We start from the raw sequence: 17,945 nt of genomic DNA, 5'->3' as shown, positions 1-17,945 counted from the left end.
AACGTTCCAACCTTTGCTTTAATTTTATAATTTGTACTTTGGTTTTTTTGTTTTTGTTTTAGTTCTTTGGCATTTTGTTTCTTATAATCACTGATTTTGGGCTTCGGTATGGTATATGTGTTTCTGAAGTTTAGCTATAAAGGTTACTACTTTTATGAATCTTTAAGTTTGCTACCTGGTGTGCGATATTGTTAACTGACATCATGTTAAGTAGAATAAAAACAGAAGAGTTTCGTTGGTAAGGAAATATGTGGTTATAATTTATGTCTGGAGAATATAGTTTGGGTTGCTTGAATGGTCTTGATCATGGTTGATAATGGTAAGCTAAGTCACCCTTGGCCGGTACACCAAAAGGTCTATCTAAAGGTTCCAACATTAGTGTTGCTTATCAGGTTACTTTTTGATTTTATGAAGGTTATAGCATTAATCGGACAGTCAGACAAATTTGTTTTGTGGCATTTTGACAAGGAGTTCCTAGGGATATGTTGATACACTTGTTGGGTGGGCTTGCCCTAATGTGAAGCAGTCTCTTTGAACGATTCAAGACTGCTTTTGAGGTACCCTCCGTATAGAGTAGTTCTTAAGTTTGATTGACTTTGATGGTGAAGACCTACTATGATTAAATTAAAGTTTTGCCTTAAGAAGATTTCACTTTAATAATCACGAAAGAATCAACAAATGTTACGAGTTTTTAAACTCATTTGTTTTACATGTCTATAAATAGTTAAATGCCCTGTATTTTATATAGACATGTATAAAATGAGTTTTATTATGTTATAATCAAAAGGTTTGAGTAAATTAATGACTACCTTGGGACATAGTTAATCAATCCCTATTTTATATAGACAAGGCCGCCCCCTCTGCTTGATGAAATTGGTGTTAGTCCTAATTAGTTTCAAAAGACCCTGTAAGTATTTATATGGAATAATCTATTTCTTTCCAATTTTTTTATGTATGATGATAGTAGTGTGCCAGATAGCTTATAATCAATGTTATAATGTAGAACACATGGTATCATATAGTGGTTGAGTATTGGAAGCAAATGAGATCTTTTAAAAGGATTTTATTAGAAATGTAATGGATATGAACTCAAACATTGGTGGATTTGCTGCTGCACTTAATGATGGTGAAGATGATAAAGATACTGCAAATGTGCCGAGGCTATGTTGCGTTTGTTCTACCCCATTTGTGTCAAGTTTAGTATGTTTTGATTTTGGTATAAGTTTATTGTCATTTACTCATTTATGTGTGTAATGTTAAAACTTGGAACTGGAATGTTCATTAAGAGGCTCCCATTTTAGGTTTGGTTTTTAGTTTTTGTCATGCTGTCGTCATTTTGTAAATGTTTTCGGTTGTTCATCTAAAAACAATTCCTCGGGCATACCCGTTGAATTTGTATTTTTTACACGACCAAACCCATAAATTTTTATACATGAAAAGTTTATTGCATAAACCCGCGATTCCGCGGTTCTTAAGCTAGTTAATTGTAATAAAAAACTAATGAAAAATGGGTGAAAACGTCATAATTAAATAATAATTATTCAACTTTTTCAATCTTTCACCCTTGGTTTATTTATCTAAACCAAAAATAAAACTGATAAAAAGGTTGTGATTAAACTAGGAAAATCTTTAGTTAATTTTGGATTTATGATTATAATAATAATTAAATGGAAAAAAGAAAAGTATAATGGTTGAAAATGACTTAGTTTTGTTCTCACCAAAGAGTATGGCAACCATATTCGATCATGGGTGCCACTTAAGTTCTCCACAAACACCTACTACGTCCTTTTATATTATTCCTTTGTTTTGTTTTAATTTTATTTAATTTATTTCTTATTAATTTACAGTATAATTTATTTAATCATTTTCCATGTTGCCTTATAAAAATCTTTCATTTTGTATACCTTAAAAAAGTTCCCACCAAGGGAACTGAATAAAACACATGATCAAATCATCTCCAATGTGGTTTCCTTCCATCACATTAATCTTCTTTTTTGTTATCATAATTTCTAGCACCAATGCTATCACAAATAACAAAACACAAATCTTTAAAACTAATAAACCCCAAGTCACTAAACATAATGCCATGATCAACAGCTTCATATATCTTCAGAATCAAGCTAGAGCAGCCCATCGTTTGCCACCACTCGTATGGGACCCACGACTTGAGCGGTATGCAAACTCCTACGTTAAACTAAGACAAAGAGATTGCTTGTTAGAGCATTCAAATGGGCTATATGGGGAGAACATATTTTGGGGAAGTGGTTATGGATGGAATCCTGCTCAAGCTGCAGCCGCATGGGTCGGAGAGCAACGTTGGTACACTTATGAATCGAATTCGTGTAATGCAGGACAAGAGTGTGGACATTATACACAAATTGTTTGGAAGGACACTAGGAGAATTGGGTGTTCTAGTGTGAATTGTTTTCAGAACAGGGGTGTTTTCATGATTTGTAATTATGATCCTCCTGGGAATTATATTGGTGAGAGACCTTACTGATTTGTGTATGACATTTTTATAATGTTCAGATGATATCCACGTACATCTATATACTTATGCAAGTACATGTGTATATTCTTGAGATGTTTGTATGTTATTTCCTTTATTTTCTTATTATTTAATTTATTTATTTATTGTAAAATTATTCAAATGTGTGCCATATATTCGTTCTTTTGGTTTGGTCATTGGTTGATGTTTTTTTTTTATGTGAAAAAACAAATAACGTAAATAATGAAGGAATATTCATTGAAAGATGAACAAACCTATCGAAAAATACAAGGGAATCAAGCAGAGCTCGCAACTAGAAAGCACAACCTAACAAACAAGATGAGTCAGAAACGGCTATTTACAAGCGAGCCTAGCTTGAAGAGATACAAGAGAAAACCGAAAACTAACCAACTAAACCGACTAACCACAAAACAAACAAACATGACCAATACAATCAAGGACAGGAAATGGGGAACAATAACTCAATACAAAGAAACAAAAAAAAAAAAAAACAAAAACAAACACATAATTGGTCGAGCCAAACGAACACCCACAAATGAAGCACCTCGAAAACACCACTACGACTACTTGCCCCTCAAATCAGGTTAAACATTTCCTTCGATTTTATCTCTATGTAACGTTTTACCCGTGCATGACTTAATAACATATGATTTAGGTGATTCGAAAGACGAAGTGTGATGCCCCGTACAAAACCATCGTGTACGAATCATCAACAACAGGATCATTACAAGGTTATGTACTATATGCGTTTTCAAAAAGAGTTTGCATTCAATAATAAAGTGACGTCATAACCGACATCAAATGTTTTACAATCCAAAAGCATGCTTCACTAAGTAGAAGCAGATAATAAGTGTATGTGACCACAACGGTTGTTACAAGTCATAGTTCAAAAGTACGAATGTTTGAATGCAAAATAAAATAGTTCATGCGATAGCAACTCTAAGCAGCGGGTGTCTACAGCACGACTAGTACACAGCGGAAGCTAACCTCAAGCACCTGAGAAAAACATGCTTAAAAACGTCAACACAAAGGTTGGTGAGCTATAGTTTAAGTATAACAGTATGTAAGGTAGGCCACGAGATTTCAGTGCTACAAAGAGCGTTTCAAAACAGTATGATAAAGTATATGTTAACCGTGGGCACTTGGTAACTAACTTAACGTTTATACCCCCTGAAAGTACACTTGGCAAGTGCGTATGTCTACGAAGTATTAAACACTCGTTAAATGCTAGCGTGACTAGCCCGAGTGGGGATGTCAAACCCTATGGATCCATATCTAAGATTCGCGTTCATGGTTCAAAAACCAATGATTAAACGTTACCGAGCTAAAGGGAATGTTTATGCCGTTGTATAACCCACACATATATAAGTTTAAGTACTCGTGCCTAGTATGTAAAACGTAAAAATCGCATGTATTCTCAGTCCCAAAATAGTTAAAGTAAAAAGGGATGCTATAACTCATAATGATAATGTAGTCGTAAAGTCGGTTCGAAAAAGGTGTGCAAGTAATCGGTCCGAAGGTCCTCAACCTAAGTCAAATAGTACTAAGTCAGTAAATCGTCTTAATAGGTTTAAAAGTATGTAAATAAGGTCTTAAGGGTCATCATCATTCATCATCAAACATAAGGCATAAAGTAAGTTTCGTTTATGAAAGTAGTTTAAAACAAAGGCTGACTTCAGTCAGTCACCACGGCCTCTACCCTTACTGAATTAAGGTGAGACCAGTGGCCATGGCTCCGTATACGAGTCCTTTAAGTGTGGTAATATTTACAGAAGAAAACTCGTCTTCGTTTAACCGTGGTGACGGTTTAAGTGCGAGTAGGTCTTAAATTTCTGCACAACGTTAAAAGGACCTAGTGACGATCGGAGGGCCATAAATCCTAAACCGTAACTCGGATGAAGACGAGTCCTATATGAAAAGTTATCTACTCAAAAAGAGATATTTTAAAATCATAACCACAACAGACCAGGTCTACTGGTCTGTTACAGAATCACCAAAACAGTATGTAGAAGACAGTAAACAGAAAATAATGGGTTCCGGTGCTCGATGTTTATCACGGTTCTCATCCTTGATGCATATAGCTTCAAGTGTACAATTCGTTGATGTGTTTGCATCATCTTGACCAATATTTGACCATCATAACCCAAGTGCAAGTCTAAGACATGAAGCACAACTCACTTAAGTGTTGCAAGTGTTTTGATGAACCAAAGTTACATCAAAGTCTTAGATCTAACACATACATGAACTTTAAAGCTAATAACAAGTTATAAACTTGAAAGTAAACTAACTAATCAAGATCTTAAGATGTAGAACATAGTTCTTAGTTAGATCTTGAAGATCCAAGACTCAAAAGTCTAGATCAAGCATAAGTATACAAAGTTATATTTAAAGAAAACTTATTTGTGTGTTCTTGAACTTTCAAGGTTAACTTTTAGTTCAAGATTAATGAGATCAAGACTAACTTGTAGTACTTGACCATTTAAACTAATTACATGAAAGTAAAGTGCAAGAAGAAGTAAACTAAGTAAATATGTAAAAGGTTCATGATTGTTCATACTTTTAAAGATTCAACCAAAGTTTGATCTTTAAGTAAAGTAAACTTTAAGTTTACTTCAAGAACTACAAGTATGATTTCAACACATGAATTTACAATCTTTGAAACAATAAAAGTAGAATCATAAACTAGTAAGTTTATGTTCTTGTGTTCTTGATAAATACAAGATATTATGAAGAATCAAACTAGTAAGTTTGATCTTGTAACTAGTAAAGAACAACTAACAATTATATGTAACAAACTAACAACAACAAGTAATCAAACTACAAGTAACAAAAGATGATGATGATTAAGTGATGTTTGGTTTCGGTTTTTACAAGAAATGAAGAAGAGAAAAAGAGTCCAAGTTACTTACAACAACTAGAGAGAAAAGAGAGAATGTTTGAGAGAAATTACAAGTATTTGTGTATGTGTTTGAATGAAGTATACAAGTGAACAAGTAGTAAGTAAAAAAAAAGAAATTTGACTCCCTCCATACCAAAAAGCTACGGCCAGCAGAAAACAAAGAGGGGGAGGGGATTAATTCAATGGTTTCTAGCATGTAAAGCTCATTAAAGTTGGTTACAAGGTGGTATGTGCATGGGGAGGAGAAGTAACAAGATTCCTAAGCATTAAACTAACTAGTTCATGTTCAAATGATACTTACAAGTAGTAGTAATGGACCAGTTAGTTGAAATGTCCCGTTCTTATTGATTAAAAACGTTCCATATTAATTGATTTCGTTGCGAGGTTTTGACCTCTATATGAGACGTTTTTCAAAGACTGCATTCATTTTTAAAATAAACCATAACCTTTATTTCATCAATAAAGGTTTAAAAAGCTTTACGTAGATTATCAAATAATGATAATCTAAAATATCCTGTTTACACACGACCATTACATAATGGTTTACAATACAAATATGTTACAACAAAATAAGTTTTTTGAATGCAGTTTTTACACAATATCATACAAGCATGGACTCCAAATCTCGTCCTTATTTAAGTATGCGACAGCGGAAGCTCTTAATAATCACCTGAGAATAAACATGCTTAAAACGTCAACAAAAATGTTGGTGAGTTATAGGTTTAACCTATATATATATCAAATCATAATAATAGACCACAAGATTTCATATTTCAATACACATCCCATACATAGAGATAAAAATCATTCATATGGTGAACACCTGGTAACCGACATTAACAAGATGCATATATAAGAATATCCCCATCATTCCGGGACACCCTTCGGATATGATATAAATTTCGAAGTACTAAAGCATCCGGTACTTTGGATGGGGTTTGTTAGGCCCAATAGATCTATCTTTAGAATTCGCGTCAATTAGGGTGTCTGTTCCCTAATTTTTAGATTACCAGACTTAATAAAAAGGGGCATATTCGATTTCGATAATTCAACCATAGAATGTAGTTTCACGTACTTGTGTCTATTTTGTAAATCATTTATAAAACCTGCATGTATTCTCATCCCAAAAATATTAGATTTTAAAAGTGGGACTATAACTCGCTTTCACAGATTTTTACTTCGTCGGGAAGTAAGACTTGGCCACTGATTGATTCACGAACCTATAACAATATATACATATATATCCAAGTATGTTCAAAATATATTTACAACACTTTTAATATATTTTGATGTTTTAAGTTTATTAAGTCAGCTGTCCTCGTTAGTAACCTACAACTAGTTGTCCACAGTTAGATGTACAGAAATAAATCGATAAATATTATCTTGAATCAATCCACGACCCAGTGTATACGTATCTCAGTATTGATCACAACTCAAACTATATATATTTTGGAATCAACCTCAGCCCTATATAGCTAACTCCAACATTCACATATAGAGTGTCTATGGTTGTTCCGAAATATATATAGATGTGTCGACATGATAGGTCGAAACATTGTATACGTGTCTATGGTATCTCATGATTACATAATATACAATACAAGTTGATTAAGTTATGGTTGGAATAGATTTGTTACCAATTTTCACGTAGCTAAAATGAGAAAAATTATCCAATCTTGTTTTACCCATAACTTCTTCATTTTAAATCCGTTTTGAGTGAATCAAATTGCTATGGTTTCATATTGAACTCTATTTTATGAATATAAACAGAAAAAGTATAGGTTTATAGTCGGAAAATAAGTTACAAGTCATTTTTGTTAAGGTAGTCATTTCAGTCGAAAGAACGACGTCTAGATGACCATTTTAGAAAACATACTTCCACTTTGAGTTTAATCATAATTTTTGGATATAGTTTCATGTTCATAATAAAAATCATTTTCTCAGAATAACAACTTTTAAATCAAAGTTTATCATAGTTTTTAATTAACTAACCCAAAACAGCCCGCGGTGTTACTACGACGGCGTAAATCCGGTTTTACGGTGTTTTTCGTGTTTCCAGGTGTTAAATCATTAAGTTAGCATATCATATAGATATAGAACATGTGTTTAGTTGATTTTAAAAGTCAAGTTAGAAGGATTAACTTTTGTTTGCGAACAAGTTTAGAATTAACTAAACTATGTTATAGTGATTACAAGTTTAAACCTTCGAATAAGATAGCTTTATATGTATGAATCGAATGATGTTATGAACATCATTAATACCTTAAGTTCCTTGGATAAACCTATTGGAAAAGAGAAAAATGGATCTAGCTTCAACGGATCCTTGGATGGCTCGAAGTTCTTGAAGCAGAATCATGACACGAAAACAAGTTCAAGTAAGATCATCACTTGAAATAAGATTGTTATAGTTATAGAAATTGAACCAAAGTTTGAATATGATTATTACCTTGTATTAGAATGATAACCTACTGTAAGAAACAAAGATTTCTTGAGGTTGGATAATCACCTTACAAGATTGGAAGTGAGCTAGCAAACTTGAAAGTATTCTTGATTTTATGTAACTAGAACTTGTAGAATTTATGAAGAACACTTAGAACTTGAAGATAGAACTTGAGAGAGATCAATTAGATGAAGAAAATTGAAGAATGAAAGTGTTTGTAGGTGTTTTTGGTCGTTGGTGTATGGATTAGATATAAAGGATATGTAATTTTGTTTTCATGTAAATAAGTCATGAATGATTACTCATATTTTTGTAATTTTATGAGATATTTCATGCTAGTTGCCAAATGATGGTTCCCACATGTGTTAGGTGAATCACATAGGCTGCTAAGAGCTGATCATTGGAGTGTATATACCAATAGTACATACATCTAAAAGCTGTGTATTGTACGAGTACGAATACGGGTGCATACGAGTAGAATTGTTGATGAAACTGAACGAGGATGTAATTGTAAGCATTTTTGTTAAGTAGAAGTATTTTAATAAGTGTATTGAAGTCTTTCAAAAGTGTATAAATACATATTAAAACACTACATGTATATACATTTTAACTGAGTCGTTAAGTCATCGTTAGTCGTTACATGTAAGTGTTGTTTTGAAACCTTTAGGTTAACGATCTTGTTAAATGTTGTTAACCCAATGTTTATAATATCAAATGAGATTTTAAATTATTATATTATCATAGTATCATGTTAACTATATATATATATATCCATATATATGTCATCATATAGTTTTTACAAGTTTTAATGTTCGTGAATCACCGGTAAACTTGGGTGGTCAATTGTCTATATGAAACATATTTCAATTAATCAAGCCTTAACAAGTTTGATTGCTTAACATGTTGGAAACATTTAATCATGTAAATATCAATCTCAATTAATATATATAAACATGGAAAATTTCGGGTCACTACAGTACCTACCCGTTAAATAAATTTCGTTCCGAAATTTTAAGCTGTTGAAGGTGTTGACGAATCTTCTGAAATAGATGCGGGTATTTCTTCTTCATCTAATCTTCACTCTCCCAGGTAAACTCGGGTCCTCTACGAGCATTCCATCGAACCTTAACAATTGGTATCTTGTTTTGCTTAAGTCTTTTAACCTCACGATCCATTATTTCGACGGGTTCTTCGATGAATTGAAGTTTTTCGTTGATTTGGATTTCATCTAACGGAATAGTGAGATCTTCTTTAGCAAAACATTTCTTCAAATTCGAGACGTGGAAAGTGTTATGTACAGCCGCGAGTTGTTGAGGTAACTCAAGTCGGTAAGCTACTGGTCCGACACGATCAATAATCTTGAATGGTCCGATATACCTTGGATTTAATTTCCCTCGTTTACCAAATCGAACAACGCCTTTCCAAGGTGCAACTTTAAGCATGACCATCTCTCCAATTTCAAATTCTATATCTTTTCTTTTAATGTCAGCGTAGCTCTTTTGTCGACTTTGGGCGGTTTTCAACCGTTGTTGAATTTGGATGATCTTCTCGGTAGTTTCTTGTATAATCTCCGGACCCGTAATCTGTCTATCCCCCACTTCACTCCAACAAATCGGAGACCTACACTTTCTACCATAAAGTGCTTCAAACGGCGCCATCTCAATGCTTGAATGGTAGCTGTTGTTGTAGGAAAATTCTGCTAACGGTAGATGTCGATCCCAACTGTTTCCGAAATCAATAACACATGCTCGTAGCATGTCTTCAAGCGTTTGTATCGTCCTTTTGCTTTGCCCATCAGTTTGTGGATGATAGGCAGTACTCATGTCTAGACGAGTTCCTAATGCTTACTGTAATGTCTGCCAGAATCTTGAAATAAATCTGCCATCCCTATCAGAGATAATAGAGATTGGTATTCCATGTCTGGAGACGACTTCCTTCAAATACAGTCGTGCTAACTTCTCCATATTGTCATCTTCTCTTATTGGCAGGAAGTGTGCTGATTTGGTGAGACGATCAACTATTACCCAAATAGTATCAAAACCACTTGCAGTCCTTGGCAATTTAGTGATGAAATCCACTATAATGTTTTCCCATTTCCATTCTGGGATTTCGGGTTGTTGAAGTAGACCTGATGGTTTCTGATGCTCAGCTTTGACCTTAGAACACGTCAAACATTCTCCTACATATTTAGCAACATCGGCTTTCATACCCGGCCACCAAAAATGTTTCTTGAGATCCTTGTACATCTTCCCCGTTCCAGGATGTATTGAGTATCTGGTTTTATGAGCTTCTCTAAGTACCATTTCTCTCATATCTCCAAATTTTGGTACCCAAATCCTTTCAGCCCTATACCAGGTTCCGTCTTCCCGAATATTAAGATGCTTCTCTGATTCTTTAGGTATTTCATCCTTTAAATTTCCCTCTTTTAAAACTCCTTGTTGCGCCTCCTTTATTTGAGTAGTAAGGTTATTATGAATCATTATATTCATAGATTTTACTCGAATGGGTTCTCTGTCCTTCCTGCTCAAGGCATCGGCTACCACATTTGCCTTCCCCGGGTGGTAACGAATCTCAAAGTCGTAATCATTCAATAATTCAATCCACCTACGCTGCCTCATATTCAGTTTTTTCTGATTAAATATGTGTTGAAGACTTTTGTGGTCGGTATATATAATACTTTTGACCCCATATAAGTAGTGCCTCCAAGTCTTTAATGCAAAAACAACCGCGCCTAATTCCAAATCATGCGTCGTATAATTTTGTTCGTGAATCTTCAATTGTCTAGACGCATTGGCAATCACCTTCGTTCGTTGCATTAATACACAACCGAGACCTTGCTTTGATGCGTCACAATAAATCACAAAATCATCATTCCCTTCAGGCAATGACAATATAGGTGCCGTAGTTAGCTTTTTCTTCAATAACTGAAACGCTTTCTCTTGTTCATCATTCCATTCAAATTTCTTCCCTTTATGCGTTAATGCAGTCAAGGGTTTTGCTATTCTGGAAAAGTCTTGGATGAACCTTCTGTAGTAACCAGCTAGTCCTAAAAACTGGCGTATGTGTTTCAGAGTATTCTGGGTTTCCCACTTTTCAACAGTTTCTATCTTTGCCGGATCCACCTTAATACCTTCTTTGTTCACTATGTGTGACGATCGCTCCAAATCCATATGGACGAACACGTCATTCATTGATTTCATTGCGAGGTATTTGACCTCTATGTGATACGTTTTGTAACATTGCATTCGTTTGAAAAGGTATTTCATAAATGAATATATAAATTCCAGGTTTTTTTACATCTGATGATTCCTACGTATAGACATTCACCATTTAAATGGTTTACAATAATACATCTGTTGACAATACAGTCAAAATAAGATACATGGTAATGGTTTGATGAATGCAAGTTTCTTGTATATAGCATGTATGACTCCAAGCACATAACTTGTATCACGTATGAGCAAACAGCGGAAGACTTCTAGAAACCTGAGAATAAACATGCTAACAAGTGTCAACACAAAGGTTGGTGAGTTCATAGTTTTAATATTACACATAATCCGTATATCAATGTGGATTACAAAAGTTCAGTTGTTTTATTCAAAACGTTTATCAATAGGTTTTACATAAAAGGTGGATCACAAGATTTCAGTTGTTTCATTCGAAACATTTATCAATCCGTTCTACAAAATTGAGCACCCTGGTAACTAAACTTTAATGTCTATATAATTTGTACCCTTTGTATAATCATCTTAATAATACACGCAAACCAACGTGTACGCTTCTCAAATAGCATACGTCCGTTAAAAGGCTAGCGTTCTAGCTCGGACAGGGATATCAAGCCCTATGGATCCATATACAACTACTCGCGCCCACCAGTTCTTATAACTGACAGTTACTAGTTACCAAAGCTAAGGGATTTTCGGTTCAAACTCGTTGTAGAATTTAGTATGTACTTGTGTCCATTGTGTTTAAAATAGAGTGCATGTATTCTCAGCCCAAAAATATATTGCAAAAGCAATTAAAAAGGGAGCAATGAAACTCACGAAAAATCAGTTTTAGTATTTGTATTCATTTCATAAAAATAGTTATAAAAGTAGCCCATGTATTCTCAGCCCAAAAATATATATTGCAAAAGCATTTAAAAAGGGAGCAAATGAAACTCACAGTTTAATATTGATATACAATATTGCAGGAAAGCACGTAGACGCATCGGAGATGATAAACACGAGGTTTGATTCACAAAAATACCCCCGAACATTACCCATAATTTCCTTGGCAATAACTCATATTTTCCTTAGCTCTTTCCCGCTCGAAAACATATTTTGAAAATTACTTGGACAGCACTCCGTCGTAATATTTTTTTGTACATTATTATTTTTGTATCGCAAAAATAATAACACTAATAATAATAAAAAAAATAATAAGATTAATAATAATCTTATTAATAATAATAATAATAATAATAATAATAATAAATAATAAATAATATTACGGAGTATATATATATTTGTGTATGTGTGTGATTTAAATCGAGCGAAAACACTGAAATTTATAGATGTGGCCTGAAATCTGGAGTCATGCGACTCGCATGGAAATGGCCTTCTGGCCATGCGACTCGCATGAGGACCAGGGACAGCTCACATTGTTTTGGCTCCTAGCTTGTCGACATAATTAAATATTAATATAATATATATAATTTAAATAATTAATTATATATTATATTAAATTCAAGTGCATAGTTGACTTGTAATTTTTGTTCCGATAAGTCGTACGTCATCACTCGACTTATGTCCCGGTTCTGGTTTTTCGAATGTCCTTTCGTACGCTGAGAAAACTTGCATTTTACGTTTCATGACACGTACCTTTGTCAAGATATAGCCTTAAGTTATCCATAAACTATACCACTCATAGTATATCTTAAACTTTCGAGTATTTTGGTCATTTACTTCTATAAATCATCGTCTCGTTATTTGTTAAAAATACATTTTAAAATAGTGTTTTACTGTAGCAAAGTTACTGTAGCAAAGTCAATTTTTACTGTAGCAATTCACTGTAGCAAAGTCAATTTCACTGTAGCAAATAGTGATTTTCGAAAACACTGTAGCATTTTGAGTAATGTGGCAATTTGAAAACACTGTAGCAAATTAGTGTTTAACTGGTTCATCTTAAACGCTTTAGTTAACTTATCTAAATATCAATTGAATCAATAAACGAATGTTACTATCGTTTGTTATATATATGTATATATCTTTTTAATATACATAAATCAGTTTTTAAATACACATTGGACGTTATTTATAAATAAATTTTAATAATAAATATTTCAACTTATCATATACATTCAAATAGATATTTAAACCAATAAGTTTAATGTACGGTATCAAACAATTAATACATTGTTACCTTTTCATGTTATAGTATATATGTATCTTTTTACATATAATTGTTCGCGAATCGTCGAAAACAACCGAAGGTATTTAAATATATAAAAGTAATTCAAAAATTTTGAGATTCAGTTTTACAGACTTTGCTTATCGTGTCGGAAATGTTAATCATACAAAGATTAAGTTTAAATTTAGTCGAAATTTCTGGGTCATCACACTATGTGACCGAGGAATTGAACTTCTTCCAACCAAAATGCACACTTTGAAAACTTAGCGTACAATTCTTCCTTCCTCAATACTTCTAACACCTTTCTCAAATGTTCACCGTGTTCTTGGTCATTCTTTGAGTAAATAAGTATGTCATCAATGAAAACAATGACAAAATTGTCAAGGTATGGTCCACACACTCGGTTCATAAGGTCCATGAACACAGCTGGGTATTAGTTAAACCAAACGGCATAACCATAAACTCGTAATGACCGTAACATGTTCTGAAAGCAGTCTTTGGAATATCATCTTCTTTCACCCGCATTTGATGATACCCGGAACGTAAGTCAATCTTTGAATAAACAGACGAGCCTTGTAGTTGATCAAATAAGTCGTCGATTCTCGGTAGTGGGTAGCGGTTCTTGATGGTAAGTTTGTTCAACTCTCGGTAGTCGATACACAATCTGAATGTACCATCTTTCTTCTTGACAAACAAAACAGGAGCTCCCCACGGTGATGTGCTTGGTCGAATGAAACCACGCTCTAAAAGTTCTTGTAATTGGCTTTGCAGTTCTTTCATCTCGCTTGGTGCGAGTCTGTAAGGAGCACGAGCTATTGGTGCAGCTCCTGGTACAAGATCTATTTGAAATTCAACGGATCGATGTGGGGGTAATCCCGGTAATTCTTTCGGAAATACATCGGAAAATTCTTTTGCAATGGGAACATCATTGATGCTGTTTTCTTTAGTTTGTACTTTCTCGACGTGTGCTAGAACAGCATAGCAACCTTTTCTTATTAGTTTTTATGCCTTCAAATTACTAATAAGATGTAGCTTCGTGTTGCCCTTTTCTCCGTACACCATTAAAGGTTTTCCTTTTTCTCGTATAATGCGAATTGCATTTTTGTAACAAACGATCTCTGCTTTCACTTCTTTCAACCAGTCCATACCGATTATCACATCAAAACTCCCTAACTCTACTGGTATCAAATCAATCTTAAATGTTTCGCTAACCAGTTTAATTTCTCGATTCTGACATATATTATCTGCTGAAATTAATTTACCATTTGCTAATTCGAGTAAAAATTTACTATCCAAAGGCGTCAATGGACAACTTAATTTAGCACAAAAATCTCTACTCATATAGCTTCTATCCGTACCCGAATCAAATAAAACGTAAGCAGATTTATTGTCAATAAGAAACGTACCCGTAACAAGCTCCGGGTCTTCCTGTGCCTCTGCCGCATTAATATTGAAAACTCTTCCGCGGCCTTGTCCATTCGTGTTCTCCTGGTTCGGGCAATTTCTAATAATGTGGCCCGGTTTTCCACATTTATAACAAACTACATTGGCATAACTTGCTCCGACACTACTTGCTCCGCCATTACTCGTTCCGACACCATTTATTCCTTTCGTTCTATTAACCCCTGTTCCGTAGACCTCACACTTCACCGCGCTATGACCATTTCTTTTACACTTGTTGCAAAATTTGGTGCAGAACCCCGAGTGATACTTTTCACACCTTTGGCATAGCTGCTTCTGATTGTTGTTGTTGTTGCGGTTATTATTGTTGTTGGGATGATTGTTGTAGTTGTTGTTGTTGTTGTTGTTGTTGTTGTTGGGCCGTTTGTTGTAGTTGCGATTGATGTTGCGATTGTTGGGATAATTGTTGCGATTATTGTTGTAATTGCTGTTGTTGTTGTATTGGTGATTCTTATCACCGTTTTCCTCCCACTTTCTTTTGACTTGCTTCACATTGGCCTCTTCAGCAGTCTGTTCTTTAATTCTTTCTTCAATCTGGTTCACTAGTTTGTGAGCCATTCTACATGCCTGTTGTATGGAGGCGGGCTCATGTGAACTTATATCTTCTTGGATTCTTTCCGGTAATCCTTTCACAAACGCGTCGATCTTCTCTTCCTCATCTTCGAATGCTCCCGGACACAATAGGCACAATTCTGTGAATCGTCTTTCGTACGTGGTAATATCAAATCCTTGGGTTCGTAACCCTCTAAGTTCTGTCTTGAGCTTATTGACCTCGGTTCTGGGACGGTACTTCTCGTTCATCAAGTGCTTGAATGCTGACCACGGTAGTGCGTACGCATCGTCTTGTCCCACTTGCTCTAGATAGGTATTCCACCATGTTAACGCAGAACCTGTGAAGGTATGCGTAGCGTACTTTACTTTGTCCTCTTCAGTACACTTACTTATGGCAAACACCGATTCGACCTTCTCGGTCCACCGTTTCAATCCGATCGGTCCTTCGGTTCCATCAAATTCCAAAGGTTTGCAGGCAGTGAATTCTTTGTAGGTGCATCCTACACGATTTCCTGTACTGCTAGATCCAAGGTTATTGTTGGTATGTAGCGCAGCCTGTACTGCGGCTATGTTTGAAGCTAGAAAAGTACAGAATTCCTCTTCATTCATATTCACGGTGTGTCGAGTAGTCGGTGCCATTACCTTCAAAATAGTCAAATGGAACAAGTTAATCATACAGAATATTAAGAGTAGTTAATAGTATTTCGTAGCATAATATGAACTCATTTATAAAAGCTTTTTCTTCATATTAGCGTTTTATAAGTTTAAATTCGGGTAGTACCTACCCGTTAAGTTCATACTTAGTAGCTAATATACAATTCAACTACTACAATTCTATATGAAAAACTGATTATAATAATATTTCGCGTTCAAATATTTACACAATATTTTACAAACTTACAATACCGCTTATTTTACATATAGCATGAAATATAGCACACAATAAATTTGATACAAGATGGTTGTGAAGATAATTCTAGCTAGTACACAAGTCGTTCAGCAAAGGCAATAAAGACACGTAATTCATACGTCCAGAAACAAGTCATGCATTCTGGTTTTACTAGGATTACTTCCCATCCTTGGTCTTGTGGAACATAACCATTATGGCCGTTGATAAGACAGTGTGTTGTAACGTCGTCAAAGGGACGAGGGTTACGTAATGTCCAACAGTCCCGTAACAATCTAAAAACCTCATTTCTTACCCCAATTACCGACTCCGTCACTTGTGGGAACGTTTTGTTTAATATTTGTAGCCCGATGTTCTTGTTCTCACTTTGGTGAGAAGCGAACATTACTAATCCGTAAGCATAACATGCTTCTTTATGTCGCATGTTATATGTTAGCCGCTTTTTCTAAATCACAAAGTCCAATATTCGGATATATTGAGTCAAAATAATTTCTTAACCCATTGCGTAAAATAGCATTTGGGTTCCCCGCAATATATGCGTCAAAGTAAACACATCGTAACTTATGGATTTCCCAATGTGATATCCCCCATCTTTCAAACGAAAGCCTTTTATAAACCAAGGCATTCTTGGAAAGTTCTTCGAATGTCTTACAAACTGATCTCGCCTTAAATAGTTGTGCCGAAGAATTCTGACCGACTCTAGACAAGATTTCATCAATCATGTCTCCGAGTAGGTCTCTTAAAATATTGGGTTGTCTATCCATTTTGTGTTTTTATACTGTAAAATAGACAAGAGTTAGATTCATAAAAAAAATACTTATTAATACAAGCAATTTTTACATATATCATAAAGCATAAGCACACTATATTACATATACTACACCACACGAATACAACTATCTTATTCCGACTCGCTTGTTTCTTCTTCTTCGGTTTTGGTTCGTTTTGCCAAGTTTCTAGGGATATATGATGTTCCCCTAATACGAGCCGTCGTTTTCCACATTGGTTTAGAAAAACCTGGTGGTTTAGAGGTTCCTGGGTCATTGTTACAACTTAAGGACTTCGGGGGTTGACGATACATATAAAGTTCATCGGGGTTGGAATTAGATTTCTCTATTTTTATGCCCTTTCCCTTATTATTTTCTTTTGCCTTTTTAAATTCAGTTGGGGTAATTTCTATAACATCATCGGAATTCTCGTCGGAATCCGATTCATCGGAGAATTGGTAATCCTCCCAATATTTTGCTTCCTTGGCGGAAACACCATTGACCATAATTAACCTTGGTCGGTTGGTTGAGAATTTTCTTTTACTTAACCGTTTTATTATTTCCCCCACCGGTTCTATTTCTTCTTCCGGTTCCGATTCTTCTTCCGGTTTCGATTCTTCTTCTGGTTCCGACTCTTCTTCCGGTTCCTCTTCGGGAACTTGTGAATCAGTCCACGAATCATTCCAATTTACATTTGACTCTTCATTATTATTAGGTGAGTCAATGTGACTTGTTCTAGAGGTAGACATCTATCACATAATATCAAACGCGTTAAGAGATTAATATATCACATAATATTCACATGTTAAAAATATATAGTTTCCAACAAAATTTGTTAAGCAATCATTTTTCAAGTAAACACGATCGAAGTCCAGACTCACTAATGCATCCTAACAAACTTGATAAGACACACTAATGCAAAATTTTAGTTCTTTAAGACCAACGCTCGGATACCAACTGAAATGTCCCGTTCTTATTGATTAAAAATGTTCCATATTAATTGATTTCGTTGCGAGGTT

At 34.6% G+C, this 17,945-nt stretch overlaps 1 protein-coding gene and 1 long non-coding RNA gene across 3 annotated transcripts in view; both read left to right on the top strand.

The window, feature by feature from the left end:
• The window catches only part of LOC139890654 (uncharacterized), a 9,858-nt gene extending 8,511 nt beyond the window's left edge, over window positions 1–1,347 (top strand). The window contains exons 4-5 of one of the 2 annotated variants that reach the window (XR_011773419.1): window positions 415–557; window positions 1,004–1,347. This is a non-coding gene — a long non-coding RNA (uncharacterized lncRNA). Of the gene's footprint in view, window positions 558–1,003 lie in introns of both variants that reach the window. The other variant, XR_011773418.1, reaches the window with a different exon arrangement.
• A 613-nt stretch (window positions 1,348–1,960) lies between these two features.
• LOC139890653 (pathogenesis-related protein PR-1-like) lies at window positions 1,961–2,500 on the top strand. Its single transcript, XM_071873557.1, has one exon. The coding sequence runs from the start codon at window positions 1,961–1,963 to the stop codon at window positions 2,498–2,500; it is 540 nt and encodes a 179-aa protein (XP_071729658.1).
• Window positions 2,501–17,945: the final 15,445 nt, after the last annotated feature.

The sequence above is a fragment of the Rutidosis leptorrhynchoides genome, chromosome 2, assembly GCF_046630445.1.
Source record: "Rutidosis leptorrhynchoides isolate AG116_Rl617_1_P2 chromosome 2, CSIRO_AGI_Rlap_v1, whole genome shotgun sequence".
NCBI classification, from domain to species: Eukaryota; Viridiplantae; Streptophyta; class Magnoliopsida; order Asterales; family Asteraceae; genus Rutidosis; species Rutidosis leptorrhynchoides.
Note: the sequence above shows the minus strand (reverse complement) of the source record. Positions and strands in the feature narration are given on the sequence as shown.

Coding starts and splice junctions, on each gene's coding strand:
- LOC139890653 (XM_071873557.1), top strand. CDS start 1,961: ATGTGGTTTCCTTCCATCACATTAATCTTCTTTTTTGTTATCATAATT.